We start from the raw sequence: 23,915 nt of genomic DNA, 5'->3' as shown, positions 1-23,915 counted from the left end.
GGCTACGTGGCTTCCATCCGTTTTTTTTTTTTTCCCTATTTCCACCTCGAATTCACGATCTCCAACGCGTGACTCGCGTCCGCGTTTCTCCCCGTGTCAATCCAAGTAATGATAATCTCAAATAGAAAATTCTGAGCTTGGATATAAGTTTATCAAATACCTGGTGACAGCTCTCGATTAGCCCAACAGAAAAGACTGCAGCAAAAATTTTCCAATCTTCATATTGCTAAATTTCTATTGGCAGCTGGCCAATAATCAAAATTGACTAATCACGGGTTACAACTGCACAACTGTATTGGATTTTCATGATGACTTGCAATTTCCGTAAATTCACGAATTTAATTAAATGAACTCTCAACATCTCGATGCAGTTAAATTCAATTGCAGCTCTAACAGAAATTAAACCGACGAATTAATCAACAAAATTTCAAAAAGTGCGTGCGCTTTGGTTTTTGGGAGGCAATTATGGTTTTCAGCTGCTCTTTTTTCATGGAATTCCTCTTTTGTATTTTATAGAGAATTCATCTGAACGGAGATGGTTTGAGCAACAGCACCAGGAGTCACGTGTGGTGGATGGCTCTTCATATTTTCCCGGTTTTCTTCTTCGAGAGATGGATCGATGGTTGTACCGAGGACATTGCGAATGCTACAGTGGAAAATAAGGCAGTTGGGGAAGAAGGGATGATAGAGGAGGGCGACATTAACGTCTTTTGAGACAACCGACGAAGATGTGTTGGAGTACGTTGCCACGACTGACGGGATATTAAACACGTTCAAGTTGAAAGGGCCCTCGGCGTCTTCAACGCAGGAATTTACCGCAGTACCGAGGTAATAAGGAACAACCGTTTCAACGGGTTCCCAGGTCCTAGGGCCATGCGTCCGTTGATTTTCTGCTGTCTGTCATTTGGATGACAGCCATAAAAAATGTCAATACATCGCAACGATTCTCTCCATTTTGTCGGCATTATTTTCTTCATTCAAAAATCATCTCCACATGATTATTATCCTCATCTATCATTAATTAGTCAATCAATTGTAAACTCAGTACAGATGAGCAGATGAGAATAGATGAAAATTGATGAGAAAAAACGTAACACTCCATTTTATTTATTTTTTTTTATAACGAAAAAATATATCAATATAACGAGTCACAGGCAACGATTTTTTAAATTTCCGGGACATTCAGTTGATAGCAATGTGACATTTTTTGCAGAGCTGTCTGTTCGTTGGGAATATTTTTAAAAATTCACCAGCGTGCATTGAATAAATTTTTTCTACCATTGACATTATTGGATTTTAACACAATAGATTGTCATGATAATAGGAGACCACGAGCAGCGATTAACAATGTAAATTCCATTGAACGGGTTATCCCAGGCCGATATTCCACTCATTGTTTTAATATCCAGTGTTTCATCAGATTTCGTATTGTATTCAGTCAATTTTTAGTCAGTAAGTGGTGAAAATTTTCAATCTTTCAACATCAGGTGATTCCACCGTGGATTAATTTGATTCGTGACGTAGACAAGAGTCACGGTTCCATCATTTTTGCGTGTCAATTTTCCCCTGTTATTTCTCATCGTTGGATTATTCCTTATCAACTGCAGATGAAATTCCACAGACCCCGACACTCTTGACGCTGACAGGCGAACTAAATTCATGCGTTATCTTATGACTGAACAGTGATAATAACAATCTCTGTACAATGCACCCTGAAATTCACGCATGAAACGGTAATATAATGGACTGTTGTCGTCAAACGGGCAAAATGCATCAGTTGAATTCCCAACAGTTTTGCTTCACTCATGGCTCTCAAAGGCTAATGTGTATTACAATGGCACAGAAATTTCCCGGTAATTCGGTCAACGACGAGTACCATGTCTACCTTCTATTCTTGTACTTTGCAGTAAATGGGGACATATAATTGACACTAATATTAGCAAATGAATTACAAGACTTGCAATTGCAAATAAATAGATATACCGTATTTTCAATTTTTCAATTTGATTAAAAATTCCATAGCTCCAGGTAAACTCCCGTTGTTCTTGATATAAATTTCCCCAAAACCCTTAATTTTTAACAAACTTAGTGGATTCTTAAAACGAAAAATTGGATATTGTTATAAATATCAATTAATCGTGCACAAACCTTGATTTAGGGTTATCACATACAAACAAGAGCAAAGAAATCAAATTTCTAAATCCAAGAAAAAAAAAGAAACAGGAGAGTTTGACCTCCAGACAAGTGAAGTTTCCTCAGATAAAGAAATCATTATTCTCTGCGTCATTTATCGGTAATTAAACACGCCAATGATACACAAGAATATCAAGATCAAAGTCGATATCCTTTTTTTATATAAAAAACGTAATCACAGAAAAGCCCGATGAAAAAAAAACATTCCAACATTGATTTCCAGCATATTACAGTAGATGTGATACCAAACGTAAATGGAGGCACAGATTACAGGCAATTACGGGAGTAAACCCCCAGGCAAATCCAGGAAACTCGGAGACTTCATCAATACCATTACCTCATCAATAAACAATCAATACATATGTATCCAGTATGCAGTAAGAAAAGGCATGTATTCAGCCGATACGAAAAATTCTCTTGACTCTCACACATTGAAAAAACGTTGATTCAGTTAAATTTGTTCACCAAGTAAATTTACTCGACGCAAGTTAATGCACATGAATATTTCCATGTGAGGGATTTCTCAGAGTTAACAAAGTTACTTGGAAAAAGTAATTGTGTTTATCATTTGATACAAGTGTGATAACGAGATAAGACTGTGGATTTACACACGCCCTCAAGAGTTATATTAAGGAGGAATTATACGAGTATGAAATAAATTCAATCATAAAATGTTTAAGCATCGAGCTGTGAACGAGATCGAACTAAATGTGATTTAGAAGAAGAGAGAAAATAAGATGCTGTGAGTCATGCAAAAAGTGCGAGCGATGTGCCTCGAATTATTTAAAAATCCCAAATTTATTCCCATTTTTTATCTCACGGAACCTATCAGAATTATTTATCAAACAAATCAAATAAATAAGACACATTTTACCATAAAATAAAAACTTCATTAAACTGTTTAATTGAGATGAATAAATTGTCTCGATTCAGATTAACAATTGTATTCTTTCCCAGTCTAGATTTCAATCTCAACTTTAAATTCTCCGTTTTATTTAATTTCGCACTTCACCGGCAAGACAGTTTGTTTTATTGTTAGTAGCTCCATTGTTTGAAAATACACGGGGGATGGAGATAAAAAAAAAGTCCAGAGTAGCGCAATGGTATATGGAAAATGACTGGGGGAGATTTTCCAGTCCTTTCCCGTGATTTTCTATTATCGATGGGAGAAAGTAGGGTAAGTACGATGCGCTCGTACATCAATTAAAATTTCTTATTGAATGAAATCCCGACTCTTCCACCAGGGACTTTTTTTTCTTCACTGTTCACCGGGATTTTCACTCAAGGGACCAGAGTCGAGTGGAAATATTGAGAATTATTCTATAAATTCATACAATAGGGTGGATTACACTGTTCAACAGCCTAAATGGAGATGTGCTCGCTATTCGATGGTGAATTAATTAATTGCCCTGTTGATAATTGGCGCTGAGCTGAGCTCAGGCGGTGAGCTTTGGTCTCGGGTATTCGAATATTTAACCATTACTGCCAACTCCTTTTCCGAGAACAATTACAAGGTCAACCGTAATTATTACTGCTGAGAACTCTTGATGAGGACGAATAGCGCGTCTCAGACGTTTCATCGGCACTCACCACTTGCTCTCTTGGTCACTCCCGAGAATTGTAATTGGTCCTGTACTCGAGTGTACAATTAACTACGAAATATCGTATTACCGAGGAGAATCTTCTGACTAAACATTTCCTATCTTGTTTCATTATACGGCCTTGTCGCCTCGAATTTATGTACTTGGTAAACTCAGTCTTACCTCAATGTTATGGAATTACTTCTATATAATTAATTGATAAACTCGCTGTACTGCTATAAGTGATTGTTTTCTCTATTTTTTAAATATTTAATACCCCGGAAATATCACTTAAGCCGCGCACTCAAAAATTTTAATAAAAATGCGAAATTATAAATTTCGCTAGGACACGAATGCTTTTTTTCTTGAGCCCCGAAATTACAATCGTCCTCAGTAATTTTAGCAAACCCATCCCCGACGAGGGCATGAGAACATTCAATCTCAATCCTTCTGCACCTTGAAATTTCATTTTAACTCGGAGAGTGAATAAATTTTGGCCCGACGAAATTGAATTTACCCTGGGATAAGAATCGACGATATTTTCCGGGGAAAGCCCGGGTCCTTCACCGCCCCATTTTTCTCTCATTTTTTTATCATTTTATTTTCACCTCATCTTGTCCGAAGTGCTTCAGCAGCTTGTCCGCATTAAATACCACGCCACTGGCTCCCATAATAAGCAAACCTATCCGATTCTACACCGTCGCTCGGAAAAATTGGTATACAATGTTAAAAAATGTTATCTGAATTTTCCGCGTGTGAATTCCGGAAATTTTTATCGTGTCGCAATTCCACTGAAATTCCCCAACATCTTGGCATTAAAAATTCATAATTTCGTGAAAAATAGCACAAAACTGTAAATTTCCGTTGCATTTTCCCATGAAATAATGAATAATCGATTATCGTAAAAGATTAATTATAATAATTAGTGATCTTAACAAGAAATAATTCTGTCAAGTAGATAAATTTTTATAAAGACAAATTTTTTTCCTCCTGCAGGCGATTACTTTTACCCTGACCGCACAGGTTTCGTGGCTGAAACTCTGGTATTTCAAAAGCTTTGAATCTCCAGGCATACAATGCCTGTATATCCCTTTAAGCTCTCCCTCTCGACGATATACCCACGTCCAATGATCGTACCCTTCTCGAATTGCATTCTACTGGTGCTTTGTGCAAAATATCTCAACCCCTAAAATTCAAACTACCGGAATCCGCTTGACACCGCAACGTACACCCAACTATGAATACCTGAGGATTTTTAATATGCCAGCTTATAACAGTATCTGAATATAACGCAATACATAATCTTAACAATATACTGGGATTATCGGGGAATGCGCCACGGGGTGATCTACTGGCTCTCCGATGTACTTCCACAAATTGCAAATTAAAAGTTCGTTGCCCACTCTTTGTATTCTAGAACTACGTTCAAAGTAATTCCACGAAGAAATCTTTAATTAATCTCTTGACTTCCCGTTATTTTTAATTACCATCGGCAATTTCCGACCCGTCAACCACAAAATCGAAACAAGTCCAATTGTATTTTTGGACTTATTATCCCGCTTGGACTTCCGGGACTTAACTTGAAACTTTCTAAATCCAAATTTTACTTGAATTTTCTTTTAAACCCCACATTGTAAGACACTTGGATTAATGAAAAATCCCAAATTGGCTGTCATACGAATTTTCCTTAACTTTCAATTTTCGTTTTTCAGGATGAAACTCAAGTTAAGGACTAAAACTGTGAACTTGGGGCTTTCATAAGTGGAGTTAAGACTTCTGAAACGTAAAAACAAGGCTTTCTTTTTTTATTGTTAACATGGTATTCATTGCCGAAGGCAAACAAACTGCCAAATCCCTTTAAACCCCTGGATTATCAAAGCCCGTGCGTGCACGTGTGCTCTGCACCATCCATACCAAAAAGCGAGCGATACTAATTGAATATTCATGACCTATACTGAAGTATTACCCAAAAATTAAATCCACACGATACGTTGATACATATTAAATCTGAAGTGTAGCACAAAAGCGACAGTGAAGCAACAGCCGAGACATACGACTAAATGAAATAATGCGGGGGAAAAAAAAAATTGGCGAAAGGTGATAGAAAAAATAGCGATAGTAACCGAGTAGGAGCATAAGAGAATGCGAGAACAGGGAAATTAAATGAAAATACCAGACAAACTATTCGTGATGGAGGATTAAATCCAGCTCACGGCACAATAGTTTGGCCGTGTGTGTTCAACTTTCAATCTGCTCTGCGCCCCAATTTCTCACCCATCCTATTCCTCTTGCCCTATTTTCCCTACACCCAAGTGAAACGGACTTTGATCCCAATTTCCATTGTTCCAATCGCGTTTCGAAGTAATTACTGTGAATCCATGAATGTCCATCGGTAAAAACACCCGGTATGGGTCGCATATCGATTTCCAACATCAATATTATTTTCCACCTTCAAATTCTTATTCCGATTTTGCAATATCATGAACACCGCAGATCAATTCATCTCCGATTCAATTCGATGCATTTTTATTGTGATCCATTCGAATACGAAATAGTCAGTTAGCCAATGGACGATCGAGTGAATGCTAGATTTTTCTATCACTTTTATACCGCGAAAAAATTAATTCATTTGGCAAAGGGTTCGTTGAATGACCATTTACACCCATCAAATAAAGTTTATATTAAATAACAAATAATGCTGTTATGTAAAAACGATTCCGAATTAACGGTAAAAAAAGGATTAGAGATTTTCATTGAGTCAAAAAAATAAATGATCTTCAGGGTTATGTATTTACTCGAGACTTCTTTCACGTGCGACTGATTTTTGTACTGAGGATCATGAGGATGACGACAATTGAGGATTTTCATCGATAACTATCTGCAGTTGTTGGAATAGTGGAAATGGTGAATGAGAAAAACACGTTTAAACGACTCGTGATGGAGGAGCTCTTGAGAAACGTACGTTTCATCCTCTTATGTATGAAGAGGCTCTGGGGTTCAGTCCGATCCTCTCTGATTTCGAATCACTTCGAGAATCGATGGGAGAGATCCTCGAGTTTCGCAACAGAATTGAACTGCAGGTGGAGTATCGAGAGGGACTGCAAAAACTAGTCAGCTAAGGGGTCGGCAAAATGGTCTAGCTTTGGCTTTACGGGAAATTTCACCTCCTGGGAAAGTGATGGATAAGCACGTACAAGGATACAAACGTATTCAGGGGATTGGGGCCTCAGAGGGTGGAGCAATAAATAAGAGGGAAACAATTTTCCCTGGTTGGGTGAACGTGGAAGCCACTGTAGTTTCAGAAAATCGGGTGCTCTCATGTCTTATGTAGAATACGAGCCGTAGACCTGGGGGATGAGTTCTTCATGTCGGAAAAACATTCTTACATCACTAATGCAGAATTGCAGAATATAACTCCAAATAATGAGAAAAATTTTTCATAAAAATTTTCTTTTTTAATTACTCAATTTTTTTAATCAACTCTATAATAATAATAATATTATTATTTATTTGAGTCGGATTAATAAGTTGGGAATCGTTTTTTTAAATTGAAAAAACAATCTATTCCCGACTTTAATGATATTTATTGGATCTTCTTTTATTATTTAAATTAAATAAATCCTCTGTCAACATGAGATAGATATTTTTCTTGAGAATCATGGGGAATGTTTGGAATTGTTTGTTCATGATCTGAAAATCAGTTTTCAAAGAAACTTTGGGAACGGGTTTTATGGTAATTTGGTTGAAAATCAGTCGAGTGATAAGATGGCCTTGAGTTCCAACCCACGAAGATGCTCATTCGTGGGAATTATAACCGGTGGGATACACAGCCCCTGGTGTGTTGATTTGACTTCGCAGTTGTTGGCATTTTTTCACCTATTTCCGTATGTCTGATTGTTTTTTTTTTTTTTTTTGGTATAACAACCCACACCATGACGTGAATCGTCCATTTTCCCGGGGAATGGATCTGCGCGGATGGAACAGTAAAAAAAGTCCATTTACTACTGAAATTACACAACATCCGTGATTTGTGGAATCATGGAACATGGAAGACAAAAAGTATTAATTACCAAGAGCTGCAATGATAAGAACAAATGATTTTTAAACAAATTTACTTTATTCAGTGAAATTTGAATCAATCCTTAATTTTTTCTTCACGTTATTTAATTTAATTTTGAAAAATTCGAATTGAGTCCGTCACAGTTAGAACTTTTCTATTTTTAATCGTGTTACCGTGCGATTAATATTGTTATTTTATTGCTAGTTGTTTTTCTTACACGAATAAGTTTGAATTAGCAGTGGAAATTCTATCCTGAAGTAATACTGTAAATATTTATTTTATTTCTGGTTTTACTGCCGTATGTGGAGAAATTTTTATCTGAATAAATCTCTGCTGGGCTGTAAAGAAAAATATATCGTGTCATAAAGAATAACCCACTCAGAAATTTATATAAAAAAATGCTAAGGAATGCTCTTCTGACGAAGACGTAAAATACATCCTTTCTCCGAGTCAACGGAACTCATAAAATAAAATCATGAATATTTACAGACGTAACGATAGCAGTTCCCTTCAAGTACGATTCACGACAAAAGCGGTGCGAAACGTATAAAATGGACGTAAACGGCTCTGTCACGAATAATTACAAAATTATGTTTCTGTTGTCCCTTCAGCTTATTTCCATCTAGGTCACAAAAACAGATGGGAAATCCTGGCGACATTTAATTTTCTTTCTGCGAATCGCGTCGGACCGTGAAAGAATGACACTTTTTAACTCACCGTCTTCAGTTTTACGCGCAAAAAAAGAAGTTTGGAGCAGTACCAAGTAGTACTTGACGAAGTTTAGGAGTGAAAAGTTGGAAAAATACTTTTTCAGCGCATTTTTCATGGGTAAAAACACATTCAAGAATATTCAAAGTCTTGAATTCGATGGAGAAGAGTTTATAAGAGTTTATAAAAAATCATAATTATCGTGAGTAAAATGGCGGAATCATGATGATGTCAACGTTCACACCTATCAGATTAATGGGATTTTGGGGTGTGAATTCTGCAGTCTGAAGTCGAGCTCGAGTTGCTTCGACAAGTTCAGCTTCACGTGTAATTTATGACGAGTTGTGTATCTGTTTTGAATAATCAAGTGTTTGGTGGATTTTTTAATTGTTACATCATGGAAAGTCTGAGCCGAAGTAGCGAGTGAAGTTGTAAACTTCTGATGGAGTTTTAATCGTCTCAAATAAATTCATCCGCACTTGAAGCTCGGAATTAAATGATCATGATGAATACGAGTAATCCGAGTCAATGATTAACACTTTAAAATTAAATTAGTGACATATCGTTCCTGCAGATATGAATGGATGGGTAATTCACTTCAATTAACCACAAGTAATATTAAATTTTACCCGAAAAAAAATTATAATTATTTAGGACAATTAGTTGCTATCCCACTTTGGAAAATCTTGATAGTGAATAATAAACAGATCAAAATAAGAAATTACGAATAATAAATAAAATCATCAGAATCGTAATTCAAGATATTTTCACCTGTACATGAAAACCATGAAATAATAAAATATGAAAAATGTGAATAAACGGCCCGCGTTGCGAGAAATAATATAGTCCACTGAATAATTCAACAAAGTTAAATGATTGGGCCATCAACAACGCGGGATATAAATGGAGTATTTGCGATCCTGATGGCGACGAACCCTTAATCCTCCCGAAATAACCCTAAATCGAATTAAATTTCACATATGAAAAATTCCGATGTGATTGAGGATGACTTTTGCGCCGTTATCAGGGGTAAAAAATGGTGGACAAGAGGCCCAGCAGGCATTGAAATATATTGTGTTTTTGTAACCACGTAACTGCTACCCATAATTCTCACACTCACCCAAAACTCAACTACACGTGACAAAAATCAACGGTAGAGGTGCATTGAATGACGCGGGGAGAAAAATAATAGTAATAGATAGCGGTGAATTAATTTCATTTTATGATCCCACGAACGTTCGATTCCCCAGCTATAATAACATGTTGAAAATTCCCAGTCTGATTCTGTGTTTTCGGCTTTCAATTTCAATTTTCCGTTTTTACCGTTCCATTTTCACCACGAAACTTTTATTCCCCGAGACGGCAAAAAAAAAAAACACCTCCAACATCCTCGCACATTCACATTTTCTCAGCTTTCCTGTGCCAAAATCTACCTCTTCTCTCCGCTATTTCATATCTTTTCTGTTCCATCTCACATCCATTCCCTGGAATAAATACAGGATTTCATCGTGTGTCACGTGGTGGATTTGATTTCAAGACGCCCACACTTGTTTTACACCGTTTTTTTTTTACAATTAACATTTCTCCACACAAAAAACGCAAGAGCATGCACACACAGTCCTCCAAGGAGTATTCAATGCGTAGTACACGCCCCACATGAAAAATGGTGGATTTTGCGAAATATATCAAAAGATATCTTACATCGGCGCAGCATGAAAAATATCTAAAGCATATCAGTAGTGAAGAAGTGACGTGAAATATGCAAGATATCTTCCAAATAAACAAACAAAATTAATTGCTCGTTATAATCTTTTTTGCATAAATAATGAAGACATGCAAGAATGATGATTAAAAAATTTTGCCATCTCTCTCAGTTTCTGGTATGGTCTGTATAGATATTTTTTAAGCATTCATTATATTTAAAAATAAATTTTTATTAAAAATATATATGGATATTGACCGTATTGTGGATATTTTTGATATATTTTTGTGGAGCGGAACTTGAATTATTCGACAGCAAACAATAGTCCATGACAGTAATCAATGAAAGGCAAAATTGCTTGTTCTCAGGATAATTTCCTGGTTTTTGCTTGAATAAAACTCTCTGTACCTAACAGGGGTATTGCGTCGGAGACCTGTGGCAGGGTCTCAGCAACTAGATTCAGGAACACCGTGAGCGATAGCAAAATGGTCACTCCTGAAACAATAGTTCGACCGTTGTGCTGGAATGAGTGCTATTGTGATGGAACATGAGAAACAGTTTATGCATGTGTATAAAATATCATAATGACCAACATTAAGGGGTAGAAGACCCCAGAGAAACCCCTCATCTCCATCAAATACCCATTGCTAAATTTTTAAAACATTCCAAAAACTTGCAACTTTCCATTCTTACAATTGAGTTCATGGAAGTGTAATTTTGATTTTATTAATTCAGCACTTTTTTGTTCAATAAAAGTTACAATATTTTTATGGAATAATCTGGACTGTCGAAAGCCTGCATTTTTTTCTCATTGGAAGAATGGAGAATGCTCGACTCTGACTTTAGTAGAAGTTGCAAGAGAAAAATTTAACGGTAAAATTATGTATTTGATTGAAATGAGAAATTAATCTGAGTGAATAATGAATGCGATGAATACTTCATGGCGTGATGCATACAACTGATTTCCATAAAGGTATTCTTGGCAGTGTCTCTTCCGCCAGTGCCAACAGATCACAACTCTCCGGATGGTTTTCATACTTGTAACTAAGCAATATGTAGGCAGAGGTCGTAGTCAAAGGACGACGAGACTCGAGCAAAGATTTGCACCTTGCCACAGTAAATAAAGGATCGCGGACTATTATTCGATGGAGATGATATTCACAAAGTAGAGTGCAACGCAGAGGGTAAGTCAGTACCGCACGCGCAAGGAGTGAAAAGCAACTGTTGGATAACGCAATCTCAAGTTTGAGAATTTGGGGTGCCATGAGAGATACGAGAGCAGGGGAAACACAACTTTGAACGAGAGTTTGATGGTAGATTCAGGCCCCAGGAGGGGGATTACTAAAGTAATGGTGCTGTTACAATGCGTTTGGATGGTCTTTTTGGAGGTACGAAAGGTCGGGATGGAGATGAGGAGAGCGGTGGTAATCGAGATGAGACTGCCAATATCTGGGGATGAGAAAAATTTGAATTACGAGGATAGGATATATCCTGTTGAAACTAGGAGTCTCACAGTGGGGGGAATTTTCCAGTGTCATTGACCTCAATTTCAGGAAAAGTGGAATGCAAACAATATTTCACCGTAACAAGGAAAGTAACTTTTTTCAATCATTTTTCGTCAACCGTTGGTGGGTTTCACATTTATTTGCTTTATAAATGGTAATGAAATCCTCGTAAATAGGAAAAATATAAAAATGAAAAAATAAATTTTCTACATGATTTACTTTAATGCAATTTTTCAGAATTCCAGAGCAACTGTCACTTGGTAAAAATGTCCAAGGTCTTCCGGCAAAAATCCATCCAACAAATTCACCGGTGCACAAGGCTGTCCCAGAGGACATCCAACGAGCTCTAAATCCGAGAAATTGAATTTGCGTTTGCCTCTACGAAATGAGAGAACACTTTTTCGTACTCGGCAGATGGTGCAATGCCTCAACATTTCCAGGACAATCTGACTGGAGGCGATCAAAGCCGGTGGGATTATATCCAGGACAATGTTTTGCGAATGGAAAACTTGAGCGCAGACACTGCGTGAGGAAAAAAAGATCAAAGGAGTTCGGAGGATATGAGAGGAATAAGTTTGGTATGTGTCTCGGGCGATGAACATCCTTAGAAGTGAAAAAGTGTAATTCCAAGTCCGAAACGTGAGATGGAACGCGAATGCGGTATTGAGGCAAACATTCGCGGGTCCTGGCTGTCAGATTATTTTTTTTCCCCTCTACCTTTCCTGACAAATCGTTTCTCCATTACCCTCATTTCCAGACCTCTTCAATTTTCAATGATTACCCCTCATTATGGGCTATTGTTTCAATATTTATCAGCTATCCTGAGTGATGAAATCTGCTGGCACTGACGCAACTTACCTTCACCTTAAAAAAATAAACAGGTGGTTGTATATTTGATGTACACCATTTTATGGCACATGGATATGTCTGCAGTTTTTATTTAAAAAAAAGCGTTGACAAAATAAATGAGAAATCGATATGGAATTTAATATTCTTATCAATTTTCCATTTATTCCATTTATTTTTCACCCATAATCAATACTTTTTTACGAATGTAATAAAAATAATAACAACAAATTTTTCGAAATTAACGTTTACAATAAGTCCGTCGACATATCCCTGTAAAATTATTCCGAAATAATCTAAAATTACGAAAATTTGAGGAATAATTGGAGCCATTCGAGTATCAGTGATTTACAAATCACCATTTTCATCAAAATTTTCGTAAAAAAAAAACTCGCCACTACCGATTGAAATATATAAACTATCAAATTCATATTCTCTGAGGTAAAATTATTATTTTACAGTCCTAAATTTCAAGGTTCACTGTAAAAGAGGCTTTACTCTCTTATTACGTAACCCGACAAGTCTCCTTGATTTAACGGTCGAGTGATTTCTGTGAACGACTACCCCGACGATTACTCGATATTTCTTTGGTTTTGTCATGGCTCCTCAAGCCGATGAATTTGTCGAATTAGACAGCGGGCAAACTGATAAATCGATCGTCTACCATATGCTCGCTACCTCGAGGCACCGCGTGAATCCTTCACACACGTGTGCACAATTTTCCACTTTTTTTCCCCCCATTGTTCATCCCCAGACCATATTCATTCATGCTGCGCGTGACAGATCGATGATGAAAATTCATAAAAATCGAATCAACGGATTTGAGAACGCCAAGTCTGCGGCTCAATCTCGTTTGCCACGTGTGTGTCCAATTCACACGTACGAGCACGTGTTTTTCTCAATTTATGAGTTAAAAAAAAATAATATTTCCATTTCTCGTCTATTCACTAACACTCCGCCATTCATTTCGGCGGAATATTCCGGTGGCAGTGGAGTACTCTCCACTTTTAATTTCTCTAATGCGCCGAAAGCTCTACAAACCTCGAGAAAATAAAAATCGTCAATATTTTTTCTGTACGGAAAATCAATGGAGTTCCGGTTGAATAGATTGACTTTTTTTTTTCGATTCAAATTCGATCATTCGTGTCTCGAAACTCATAGTGATTCTCTTCGGTTGCGATGGAGTGAGATGCGGTGATGATTTATAGGGTCGAGAGTGAATCCGCAAATTTTTTTTAAAATATTTTTTTTATTTTCACGGAGGGCCGTCGGCTTTTACTGTCCATTAATTCTTGTTTCGTGGTCAATCCAATTTTTGGATGAAAAGTTGAGAGGAATCTATCATCTACGGGGTAGCCGAATTTTCTCTGTTCGATGCAATAAGCTCGCGAATTTCAACGAATTTCAACGAACCGTCAAAGGGCTGTGGGAATTGATCAGTGATTGATTGGTGATACAATCACACCCCTTTTACCTCCTTCTTGCCTGTTGAACCCCTTTCTACAGGTTCGTGACAACCCTTTCCTCATCGTCGACCTTTGTATCTTTTCCCCTCTGCCCCATAACACCCCCCACCCCACCAACAACCACCCCCCGCATCACGAAAATGCCATTCGTGTTTTGCCGCATGATTCAGGTGTATCCATCCTCCTGTAAAGAGCTGTACTACAGATTAATTCATCACCCAAAAAAAATCAAACTTCATTTCAAGACTTACGATTGCAAATTGAGTTTTGAATTTTACGAGTCTCAATACGAGACTTTAAAAATCCTTAAGTCAAGTATTTTTAAAGTCATAATTTGAGATTTTCAGAACGCAAATTGTAATACTTAAAAAGCCGTAATTTGAGCCTGTCGTTACCAATTGATGAACTGTTGATGTAAAAATATGAAATTGCGAGATTCATGCGATGACATCGTAAAAATCATTGTATTTAATTGAATATTCGGTTCCGGTTTCATCTTATTGAGTCCTTAGATGTAGAGTACTATGATTAGAGAGGAACCAATGTAACCACTAAAAACGCATACATAAATAATATTACAAAAATATACAGACTTCCGGTTACAGTGTAGAAATAACAGAACAAACATCAAATAATAGGTCAACATAAGAGTATGAAAAATTGTTCAATTTATTCCATGAATATTTATAATAAAAATCTTTTAGTAGTTGTTTTAATACATTTATATTTAAGGTTTAAAGCCACTATCGTTGGATTGGGCGTTCGTTTTCCTCGCATCATGTCACAGCGCATGAAATCCCGAGTTTACGATCTTCCCATTTCCCCCAAGTTCTTAAGGGGATTGTGGAGACATAATTGAAGCAGTATCTTAATCGTAATGCGATGAATCGAGAATATCCGTGCTTGAGTTTCGTATTTAATGGCCTCACAACAACCACACCACAATTTCCTTAATTCAAATTTAAACGTTGACATCGATAAGGCAAAATAGCACGCCATTTGCCACATCTCCAGAACATTTTAAATTCTCAATCCGTATTTCCGCGAAAATGTTCTCTCTCTCTCTGGTTAAGAAAAAAAAAAGCAATCACCAAAATAGGACTGATCCCTCATATTCACAGACTCAATACAAGGAAACGTGTGCTGGAGGAAAGTGTGACGTATCATCGGGGAGAACGACCTCGGGAAACTACAATTGACACGGTCTACCAGCTGTTTCATTTGGACGAATATAACAAGGAAGAGCGTGGTATATACATGAGTGTGAATGTGAAATAATATTCCGTCATTGTGGAAATATTTCGAGGAATATTAGTTCGACAAAAGGATGAGTTGGGTCTGCATGAAATATATATATGATTAAGAATTGAGGTCGTTGGACGCTGAAGCGAGCTATACCTTCATCACTCGATGATAAATTCATTATCAATCTCTAGAGTTCAGTCATACAGAGAGATCCAATGATATTGAACATTTAACAATTGTAATTCCAATGAATATAACTATAATAAAAAACTGGTCATTTTTAGGACAAGTTTTTGGAGAATTTTAGCAGGGAGCTTTGAGATGAGAATGATTAATTGAAATGAGTCTAGATTTATGGAGAAGTCAAAAATTCGGAAGGACTTTTCTGTGAGGATTAAATATTTTAAAAAAATTGTCTGTCAATACTCAATTAATTTCTCTTTTCACGACCACCAGTGATCAAGCACTGAAAAAAAATGTGCATATTCTCACTGGACCTCTCCGTCAGTCATCTAATCATCTAAGATCATGCAGTATCCCCTCAATAAAAAAATCTACAAAACTCCTAAAATCCTATTAAACAGCATCCACAAGATTGGCACCACCTCTCCGCAATAACCCTGTAGCAATGGCAACCCGAGGGTGTGTAACAACTCATGAATGGAAACCTCTATTGATCCCCGGGACTAAACCTACGGCTACCTGAAAGCCACGTTCTCATCCTTAGCCCTCGAATTTTCCTTCCCTGAAATAGGGGAAACTTGTCCCCACGAAATAATCACCGAGTAACTTTTCTCTTTCTTTATCTCCACCAGGTAAACGACATCATCTCAGCGTCCTCCGAGGTCCTCCAACCAGGACATCATGATGCTAAGGGTCGGTAATGGAGGGAGGAGTTGCTATCTACCGACACGTAGTATTAAAGAGACAGGGGGTTGGTGGTGGGCTGACGCCTAAGGGAGGATCACCTCACCATTGTCATCCGGCACTCTACCTCACCCGGGTTTATTGTCCTGTGCGATCATTCCCGGGGAAGTTTTAGCTAGGCGTAGCACTCATACACATCCACACATAAGACATAAATACATACGTAATATACTATAAAAACCACTGTAGGGCTTTATATCGGGCAAAAGTACTAGAGGGCACAAGTGAAAATGCAATACCTATTAATGGGACAGCGTCCGACGTTGTCGGCATGCTCTCGGCAACGAGGTTCAGGAAGACTGTCAGCGACAGTAGAATGGTCACTCCTGCAGATAGCCGAGAATAAATAGAGTCACTATGAAAATTGACGTTGGCCTTTGTTGATTTATTTTTTTAAACTATTCCCTACTCTCTTCGGTTTTTGTGTAACACCACTTGATATGCTCCTGCTTCTCCTACCATTTCACTTTTTACTCTACTTTCTTTTTAAAACTGAGAATGTTTGAAAAATTTGGTAAACTCAGCGATTTAAGAGTCTCTGGACACTCTTGTGTGATGGGGAAAATTTCTGAAAGTGACGGTGCAAGGCTAAAGCGTTTGATGGTACATCGGGTGAGATCGCAAGAGGCGAAAAGAGTTTGTACAGTATTCAGAATATATTCAGTTTATGTAGCACTCGGGAAAATGTTTCACGACACAATTCTGGTACATAGCCACTGCATATTGCCTGCATACTGACGAGAACTGTCGACGGCATACAACGCCCTATTGTCGCTCTTGTCAGCGGAAATCCAACCTCGACAGTTTACGACGAGTTTATTTTGTGAGGAGGTTTACTCGATTCGATAACACAAAATGGATAAAGAGAATAGTGGTGCATGAGAGCGATTCTGTCGCAACTTCTGGTGATAAACGATGCGTTTATCATTCGATAAATCGTCGGATCTCTTGCCATAGTCGGGGGAAATTGAAGAAAATGGCTGATTAATTGAAGTGAGAGTGGAGAATTTGGTAATTGGAATGTGCTGACACGAGTATTCAATCCGGAAAACTCTTGGAATTGCAGGCAAATGGCAGAGTATTGATTTCGACAGCGTAAGTCCTGTCGAGAAGAAACTCTTACTTTTTTTCCAGGTAAATCTCGATTCATTCTAGCATTCCATGTTAATGGAAATTAATGATCATAAGATTGTCCGAATGAATGACTTTTATCCGGCTCTGAAGAAAATTGAATACTCAATTTAAGACAATTATGCTAAAAGTAAACGTTGATGTGCCTTATTCGGATAAATAATTGCACTTACTAATTTACTCATCCAACTTGCAATTCTGATTTTTAATTTACGAGGTTTCAATAGCTCTGGAGTGAGTTCCACTTGAATCCCGTGGAAAATCATTTATTTTCAGAGAAACAAAAAAAAAACAAAGAGTTTGTTATGATTTTCCAAAATCCAATTTTTTTCGAAATAAGAATTTTTATTACTTATATTGTATACAGCGCAATTGGCAGATCAAAAAACGAAAAGTGGGTTAATGTTAATTATGGATGTAATTTCTGAAGAAAATTCATTAGCTTCACCGTCACTGAGAACATTTGAGTTTACCTTTCAGTAATTCCTCAAGAATATCGAAATAAACAAGCAATTCCTTTTTGTACTCCTATTTGGAGACCAGTGCAAGGTGTTCGATGGGATTAACAACATCTGGAATTGTTGATGGATAAAAGTGAAAAGGAAGGATGATCGTGGAATTAGTGGGAAGTTTGGCAGTAGCGGCTAGCCAGCCTGATAATTCAAGTCCAGTTCTTGCTAAGGACCGGAGGTATCCAATTAGTCTCCTTACAATTGGTTTCCGGTTTCCACTTTCCAGGTGTACAAACACAAACGGTAATGAGAGATAGAGAGAGATAGAGCCCGAGGAAAATAGTGAGTCTTGCCAGAGGTTAATGGGAATAGCTTCGCTGCCAGAGTAACTATTAGCGATCGCACATTCTCCTGGAATTTTGAACGAATTTTATTGAAGTTCTCATATCGAAGCGTTCATGGTACTTCGCATTCTCCCACCGTATCAGAGAATTTTATTTTGCGATGGGTGTAATGAAAATTTTATTTCTGGATCAATGACCGATGGGAGTAAATTCCATGATGAATTTCACGCACATGGAGCAACAGGAATAACTTCCAGTTTGAAACTACCGGACATATTGACCGGGTGAGAGGTCCATTTTTTCATCGGTCAGTAATTCGAGTATTTTAATTGATACAGACAATTTGGGGAACCCCGTGATCATCGAGTTCGCAAAATTTCAACTGCTGGATTATTCCGCACACCAAAAATGCCTGACGTCCTGAGACATCGATGGAGAAAATAAATTATCCCCAGGTGGATTTCAAATGTATAACACGATTAATTATTAAGTCAAGGAAATGAATCCGGAAATAAATGACCAGCGTGGACTAATCGATGATGTTATTCTGTATCGATTGCTGATGCTAGGAAATTTCCTAATTGTCTCGAGCCTTGAATATTGACACAGAGAATTTCTGAGATAAAGATTACAAAAGATCCTAAATCCACGTCTTCATGATCCGTCAGATATTGAATATCGAAAATGTCAAAGTTGGGACCAATCGGTAAGTCATACCTCATCAAGTTATAAATGCACTTGTTTGAAATTATAGAGGAACTTGTGGATAATTTCGCAAAGGTGAGCGTAATGCAATATCTGCTCTGTCTGTAGGTTGATTCGAGAGCCCTGATAATATGGAAATTAAATTCATGGAAGAGAATGGTGCAGTACGTTAGAAAAAAACCCGATCTCTCAGACATAATTAAGTTCTCCTCGGGTTTCCCTTTCCAGACGACTAGCAGAAAGCCCTAGAATAGAGAGTACACCAAAAAAAAATGTAGGGTGGTAGGGGATAGGGGTTGGTGAAGTGGGCTGAAGAGAAGAAAAGTGCATGCAGAAACACGGCAATGCTGAGGTAGAATATTGTTGTTTACCCCAAACAAGATATAACGGCTAACGCGGCATGGAGTTTAACGTGCCCTTGTCAAGATGAAAGGGGAAATAAGTTCACGTAGTTTGAAATGAAAAGTTCCTTGAATAGTTCCATGTATTAAATTCTAGCGATAAAAACTAAAATCAACTGAACGTTGATTCATTAGACATCGGTTAACCCCTGTCGTAATCAGCACCCCCCAACTCGGCAAATGCTATTAAGTAAATGTTGAAATACTGTTTTGCGGTTATGGTTTTAAGGCTGTCGGTGCATGTTGAAAGGCTGCTGGAGAAATGGAACGTAAGCTTAATCAGACTGTTGCAATCTAATTGGGTACGGAGCCAATTACGAAACACGAGAGCTGCTGTTACTTGCCAACATATCGAATTTATGCACGAATTACCATGGCGTGAAGACGTTGGGAAGACTTCCTACAGTTTAAGACTTATTTTCCATCATTGCGGGAGTGAATATTCAGGGGAATTTCATTATCATGATATTCAATGAAATTCACGACGATCTTTAGAGTCGGGCATTGTTTTTCTGAGATATCTTCTGATGATGAAACTTGTATTATCGTTTGAATATAGTTTGTGCAAAACTAACTGAACATTGTGTTCAATTATTCAATAGTTGAGGGCTCTTGAATGGCTTTAAGGATTTTACGGGCTACACTGTTTGAAATTTCTGGAGATTTCAGTGGTGCCTGTGAGTAAGTACCTATTTTCCATTTAGCAAATGGGCATTTGATTCAGGATAAAATTTTTTGCTGAAAATTTCTCGTGTATCTTAAAACCTCTGAAGAGCTCAAATCAATTCAATAACTGCAACAGACTTGCGATCATTGCGCAAAATTCAAATAAAAAATGAAGACCAATGAATTAGAATCCACACATTCAAAAATTATTGATCTCGACGGAGTGGAATCGATGTGTGTATGGATGTTAAGGACAGGCTTCATGAAAAATATCCAGTACTTGAAAATATCAGCTAACCGATGAGGTGCAGGACTTGCAGTACCCAAGAATGAGAATCGATCTAGCCACTACTCTTCGCAGCCATCTGGCACCATCGCACTTGCGGCTGTGCCGATTCACCACAGCACAACAACATTTATAAATCACGCAGCCACAGTACTCTTATTACCGGAAATGTTTGCTCTATTATAGAATTTCACTGGAACCAGCTCATACCCACATTATCCTGATGTTCACTCCCCCTCCGCGAATTTGCATCATGGAAATTCGGGACGTAAGGTTGATTACTACCGCAAAGCTCCACAAGATAAGCACAGTGCCAAAAAATATCGAGAGGATGCATGCCGATTGTGACACACGCCTGGTGTTAATTCCTTAATGAGTTGAGACCTGAATGAAGATTTATCTCCTCCGCAATCCTCAATGACATCAACAGAAAACGTGAGGTTCCACTTCCCTCAAATGTTGGAGTACTGTCGAGGATGTTTGCAATAAACGATGCATGGATTGAATCGTAAAAGATGCGAGTGGTGGAGATGGTGCACTTGAGAATCAGAAAGAAGGTGAGAAAGTACTGTCACTTAGATGTAAGGTAGAGAGTTGTCGCTGGTGATGAGGAGAGAGCGGAAAGGAGCTTTCTGAGATGTAAGAACCTTTCTCAGCTCGGTCTTTTCAAAGTGTTGAGGGAAATTGTGACAAGAAAGCAGCATTAAATATACTCCGGAAAACTCGTTACGATGAAAAAAGCAGTCTCGACTGTCTCTTCTTTAAAATTCTTTAGGCAAGAGAACACCAATGGGAATATTATTGTCGAATACGAATCAAAAGTTATGCATTATTATTCAGAGAGTTGACAGAACTCTGTTGACCTGACCTGGACCACGAATCGCCTGATCGTCTCTGTTATTTTGAAAAATTTAATCAAACTAATTGAGAGCCCTGGTTCAATTTGATGTCTCGCAAACGTCCTTCAAAGCTCTAATGATCATCCGAGAAAACAATGGAGAAGAAGCGAATGGTATTTTTTATTTCTTTTTAACGAATACTTTATCCTATACCTCCAGTGTATACCGGAAGTTTGCCAGGGCTGCGGCTTTCCATCTGTGTCTGAGGTAATCTTCCTATCCAATCATCCCTGACCGCTCGTTTTCACCGTGAAAATAGCCGTAAAACAAATTCACACCCTTCATGTTTTCCGTAAGGGGCTGCAGAGGTTTACAAAACTTCTCCGAGATATCTCGACCGTTTCGCCAGCAATGGACCGGAAATGTGAAAGAAAAATGAGAAAACTGCATCGGATACATTTCCTCAATTTTTTTTTGAATGGATTGCGAATTTTACTGAATAGAAAGACTTTCTTTATGTAATCACGAGCGAGATATCACGGAATTTTCTCAAATTTTAGAGAACACCTGAAAGCTTTTCCGAGTTTTTGGAAAGATGTGGAATTTTCTCAAGTTTCCAGAAGTTTTTTTAAGAGGATTTCTTTTATTGCAAGGAGAGGTATTCGCTTGAAAAAATGATGTTCCGAAGGAAAATTCAAATCACGTGCCCTCACAGACCCCCAGCTGCACTCGTGAATATGCGGGTTGAAGGTATCAAGTTCCTCTGTATCTAGGAAAACCATTGAGCCAGTCTGGAGATTACCTTTGAGAACAAACTCAGTGGTGCATGAACATTTCGGGGAAGTAAAACAACTCAGTGGAGACCGGAGAATCCATCATTTTTCCTTGTACATGTGACGATCGTAAATATATAACAGCTGTACATGAACTACGCAGCTAAAACTGTGGGTTTGGTTGGTCGGTTGGTTGGTCGGTTGGTTGATCGGTTTCGAGGGCGATTTCTATCCCAACAAATTGGACTATTCGTTTCACATCATTTCCCACCCCCACGTATTCTTTTTTTTCCAGTCATGATAACAGGAGGAAGGTGCAGCACCCGGAGATATTCATTCCATTAATTTTTGAAACATACTATAGCTCCCTTTCTACCACGGTACGGCAAATTTGCTTCACAAATTTCTCCGCGTTGCGGATCAGCCGAGCGCCCTCTCGAACGATCCAACCACTATTTATCATAAGTGATTTATCCAGCTTGATTAGTTTTTCCCTCTTTTATTTGGTCATTTATTATCACATATCAAAGAAAATAACTTAACCAACAGAGTAAAACAGTGCCTAGGGAGAAATGTGACGGAAGGTAAATAATGAGCTTCGAGGCTGTCATTTTTACTCAGAATATTTGCGTTATTTGCTTTTTCGAAAAATCCGGCTTCCACTGTCCAAAGTTTTGAAATTACATTGAAAAAATTGAAATTTATGCAAATCATGGAAATTTGCGGTATTGTTTTCGCAAGTTTTTTATTGATTGCAAACTCTGTGTAATTTGGCAGTGAATATTCATGTGTTTATTGAAAATTCAGGTGTGCTGGGGAATTCTCATCTCCTTGCTGCTCAAACATTGACAATTCAATGAATTTTTCAGCGTGATTTACGATTTCATGAGTTTTTGAGAAAATTACAAAATTACAAGACCAAAATTTAACTGAAATTTCTAAATTGCCCGCCACACATTTACCCTGGAAAATCGTCTCATTTTTTGGACTGATCGTATTTCATATTCCATTAAATAATCCCAAAAAATTGAATATCTGCTGTTTGAATTTGTTCCTCACGATTTTTCTATTATTTTTTTGAAGAAATTCGATAAAATTTCTGGGGAAAAATTCAGTGGAAAAAAATAGCAATTGACTGGCGCCAGTGATTTTAGTCCGAGATTCTTAAAATGTCAACCTCGAAAAGGAACAGTGTTTTTTAAATATACAAAAGCTCAGACTACCCAGTGGGGTAGCGTAAAGTAACACAGCAAGCATTTTTGACGTGCGTAAAAGTTGAATATCATTACCTAGGGTGAGCTTTTCCCCGGAGTCTGGTGGCAGCGTAAAACCAAGTAGTGCCATACTCGATATAAGTACACATGGCACAATAAGATTGAAGAAATAATACAATGTCCTCCTGCGAATGTGTATCGTAAAGGTAACATCGACGTACGGCTCTGGACAGCACTGATAAATTATCGTGTTCTTCTTGCCAGGCATTCCTGCAAATCAAATAACGTTATGCTCTGGAGCATTTATTCAGAATATTTTTTCAGCGTCACGCATCATTTTATTTGTTTACGGGAGTATTTAAACCGGATGTTGCGCAGCTCTCGACAACGGGATGAAACTTTCTTCGTGTACTGCGAGGGAATTTTTGAGATTTAATGGAGAACGTGTGGAGTGTACTATATTCGTTTTGAAAAAATCTAGTGGTAAAAAAAGTTGTGAGTAGAGCGGATAAAGAGTTTCCACTTCAAGGGGATGAAGGGGAGATAGAAAGTTTCATCCCTTATCGCGAATTACCCGTCTAGGGAAAGCAGGGGACTGGATTTTAGCGCATCCCTCTGGAAAATCCAGGAGTTGATGGCGGCGCGTGGCTCGTGCCTCTCGATTCTTATAATCGAAAATAATATTCGATTCTATTTTCTGTTGTGGTTTATTACCTAGTGCTGGGGGGCCATCCCCTGGCAATTGTGTGAGCCCCGACGTTCGAACGTTAGAAAAACTACTCACATTAATCGATAGTTGCACGGGCAACTTTGAAAATGGGGAATTCATGTTGAGACTAATTCAATTGGAGAAAATCCGGGTTATCGCGTCG

General features: G+C 37.9%; 1 protein-coding gene across 1 annotated transcript in view; it reads right to left on the bottom strand.

The window, feature by feature from the left end:
• nAChRalpha6 (nicotinic acetylcholine receptor alpha6) overlaps positions 1 to 23,915 on the bottom strand; it is an 88,217-nt gene that overhangs the window by 25,388 nt on the left and 38,914 nt on the right. The window contains exons 7-9 of the mRNA XM_011300109.1: positions 23,119 to 23,313; positions 16,472 to 16,558; positions 10,652 to 10,738 (exon numbers count right to left, since the gene is read on the bottom strand). Coding sequence (XP_011298411.1) covers positions 10,652 to 10,738; positions 16,472 to 16,558; positions 23,119 to 23,313 — 369 coding nt within the window. The remainder of the gene's footprint in view (positions 1 to 10,651; positions 10,739 to 16,471; positions 16,559 to 23,118; positions 23,314 to 23,915) is intronic.

The sequence above is a fragment of the Fopius arisanus genome, unplaced genomic scaffold (assembly GCF_000806365.1).
Source record: "Fopius arisanus strain USDA-PBARC FA_bdor unplaced genomic scaffold, ASM80636v1 scaffold00016, whole genome shotgun sequence".
NCBI lineage: Eukaryota > Metazoa > Arthropoda > Insecta > Hymenoptera > Braconidae > Fopius > Fopius arisanus.
The sequence above is the reverse complement of the archived record's forward strand: the minus strand, read 5'-3'. Positions and strand labels throughout refer to the sequence as shown.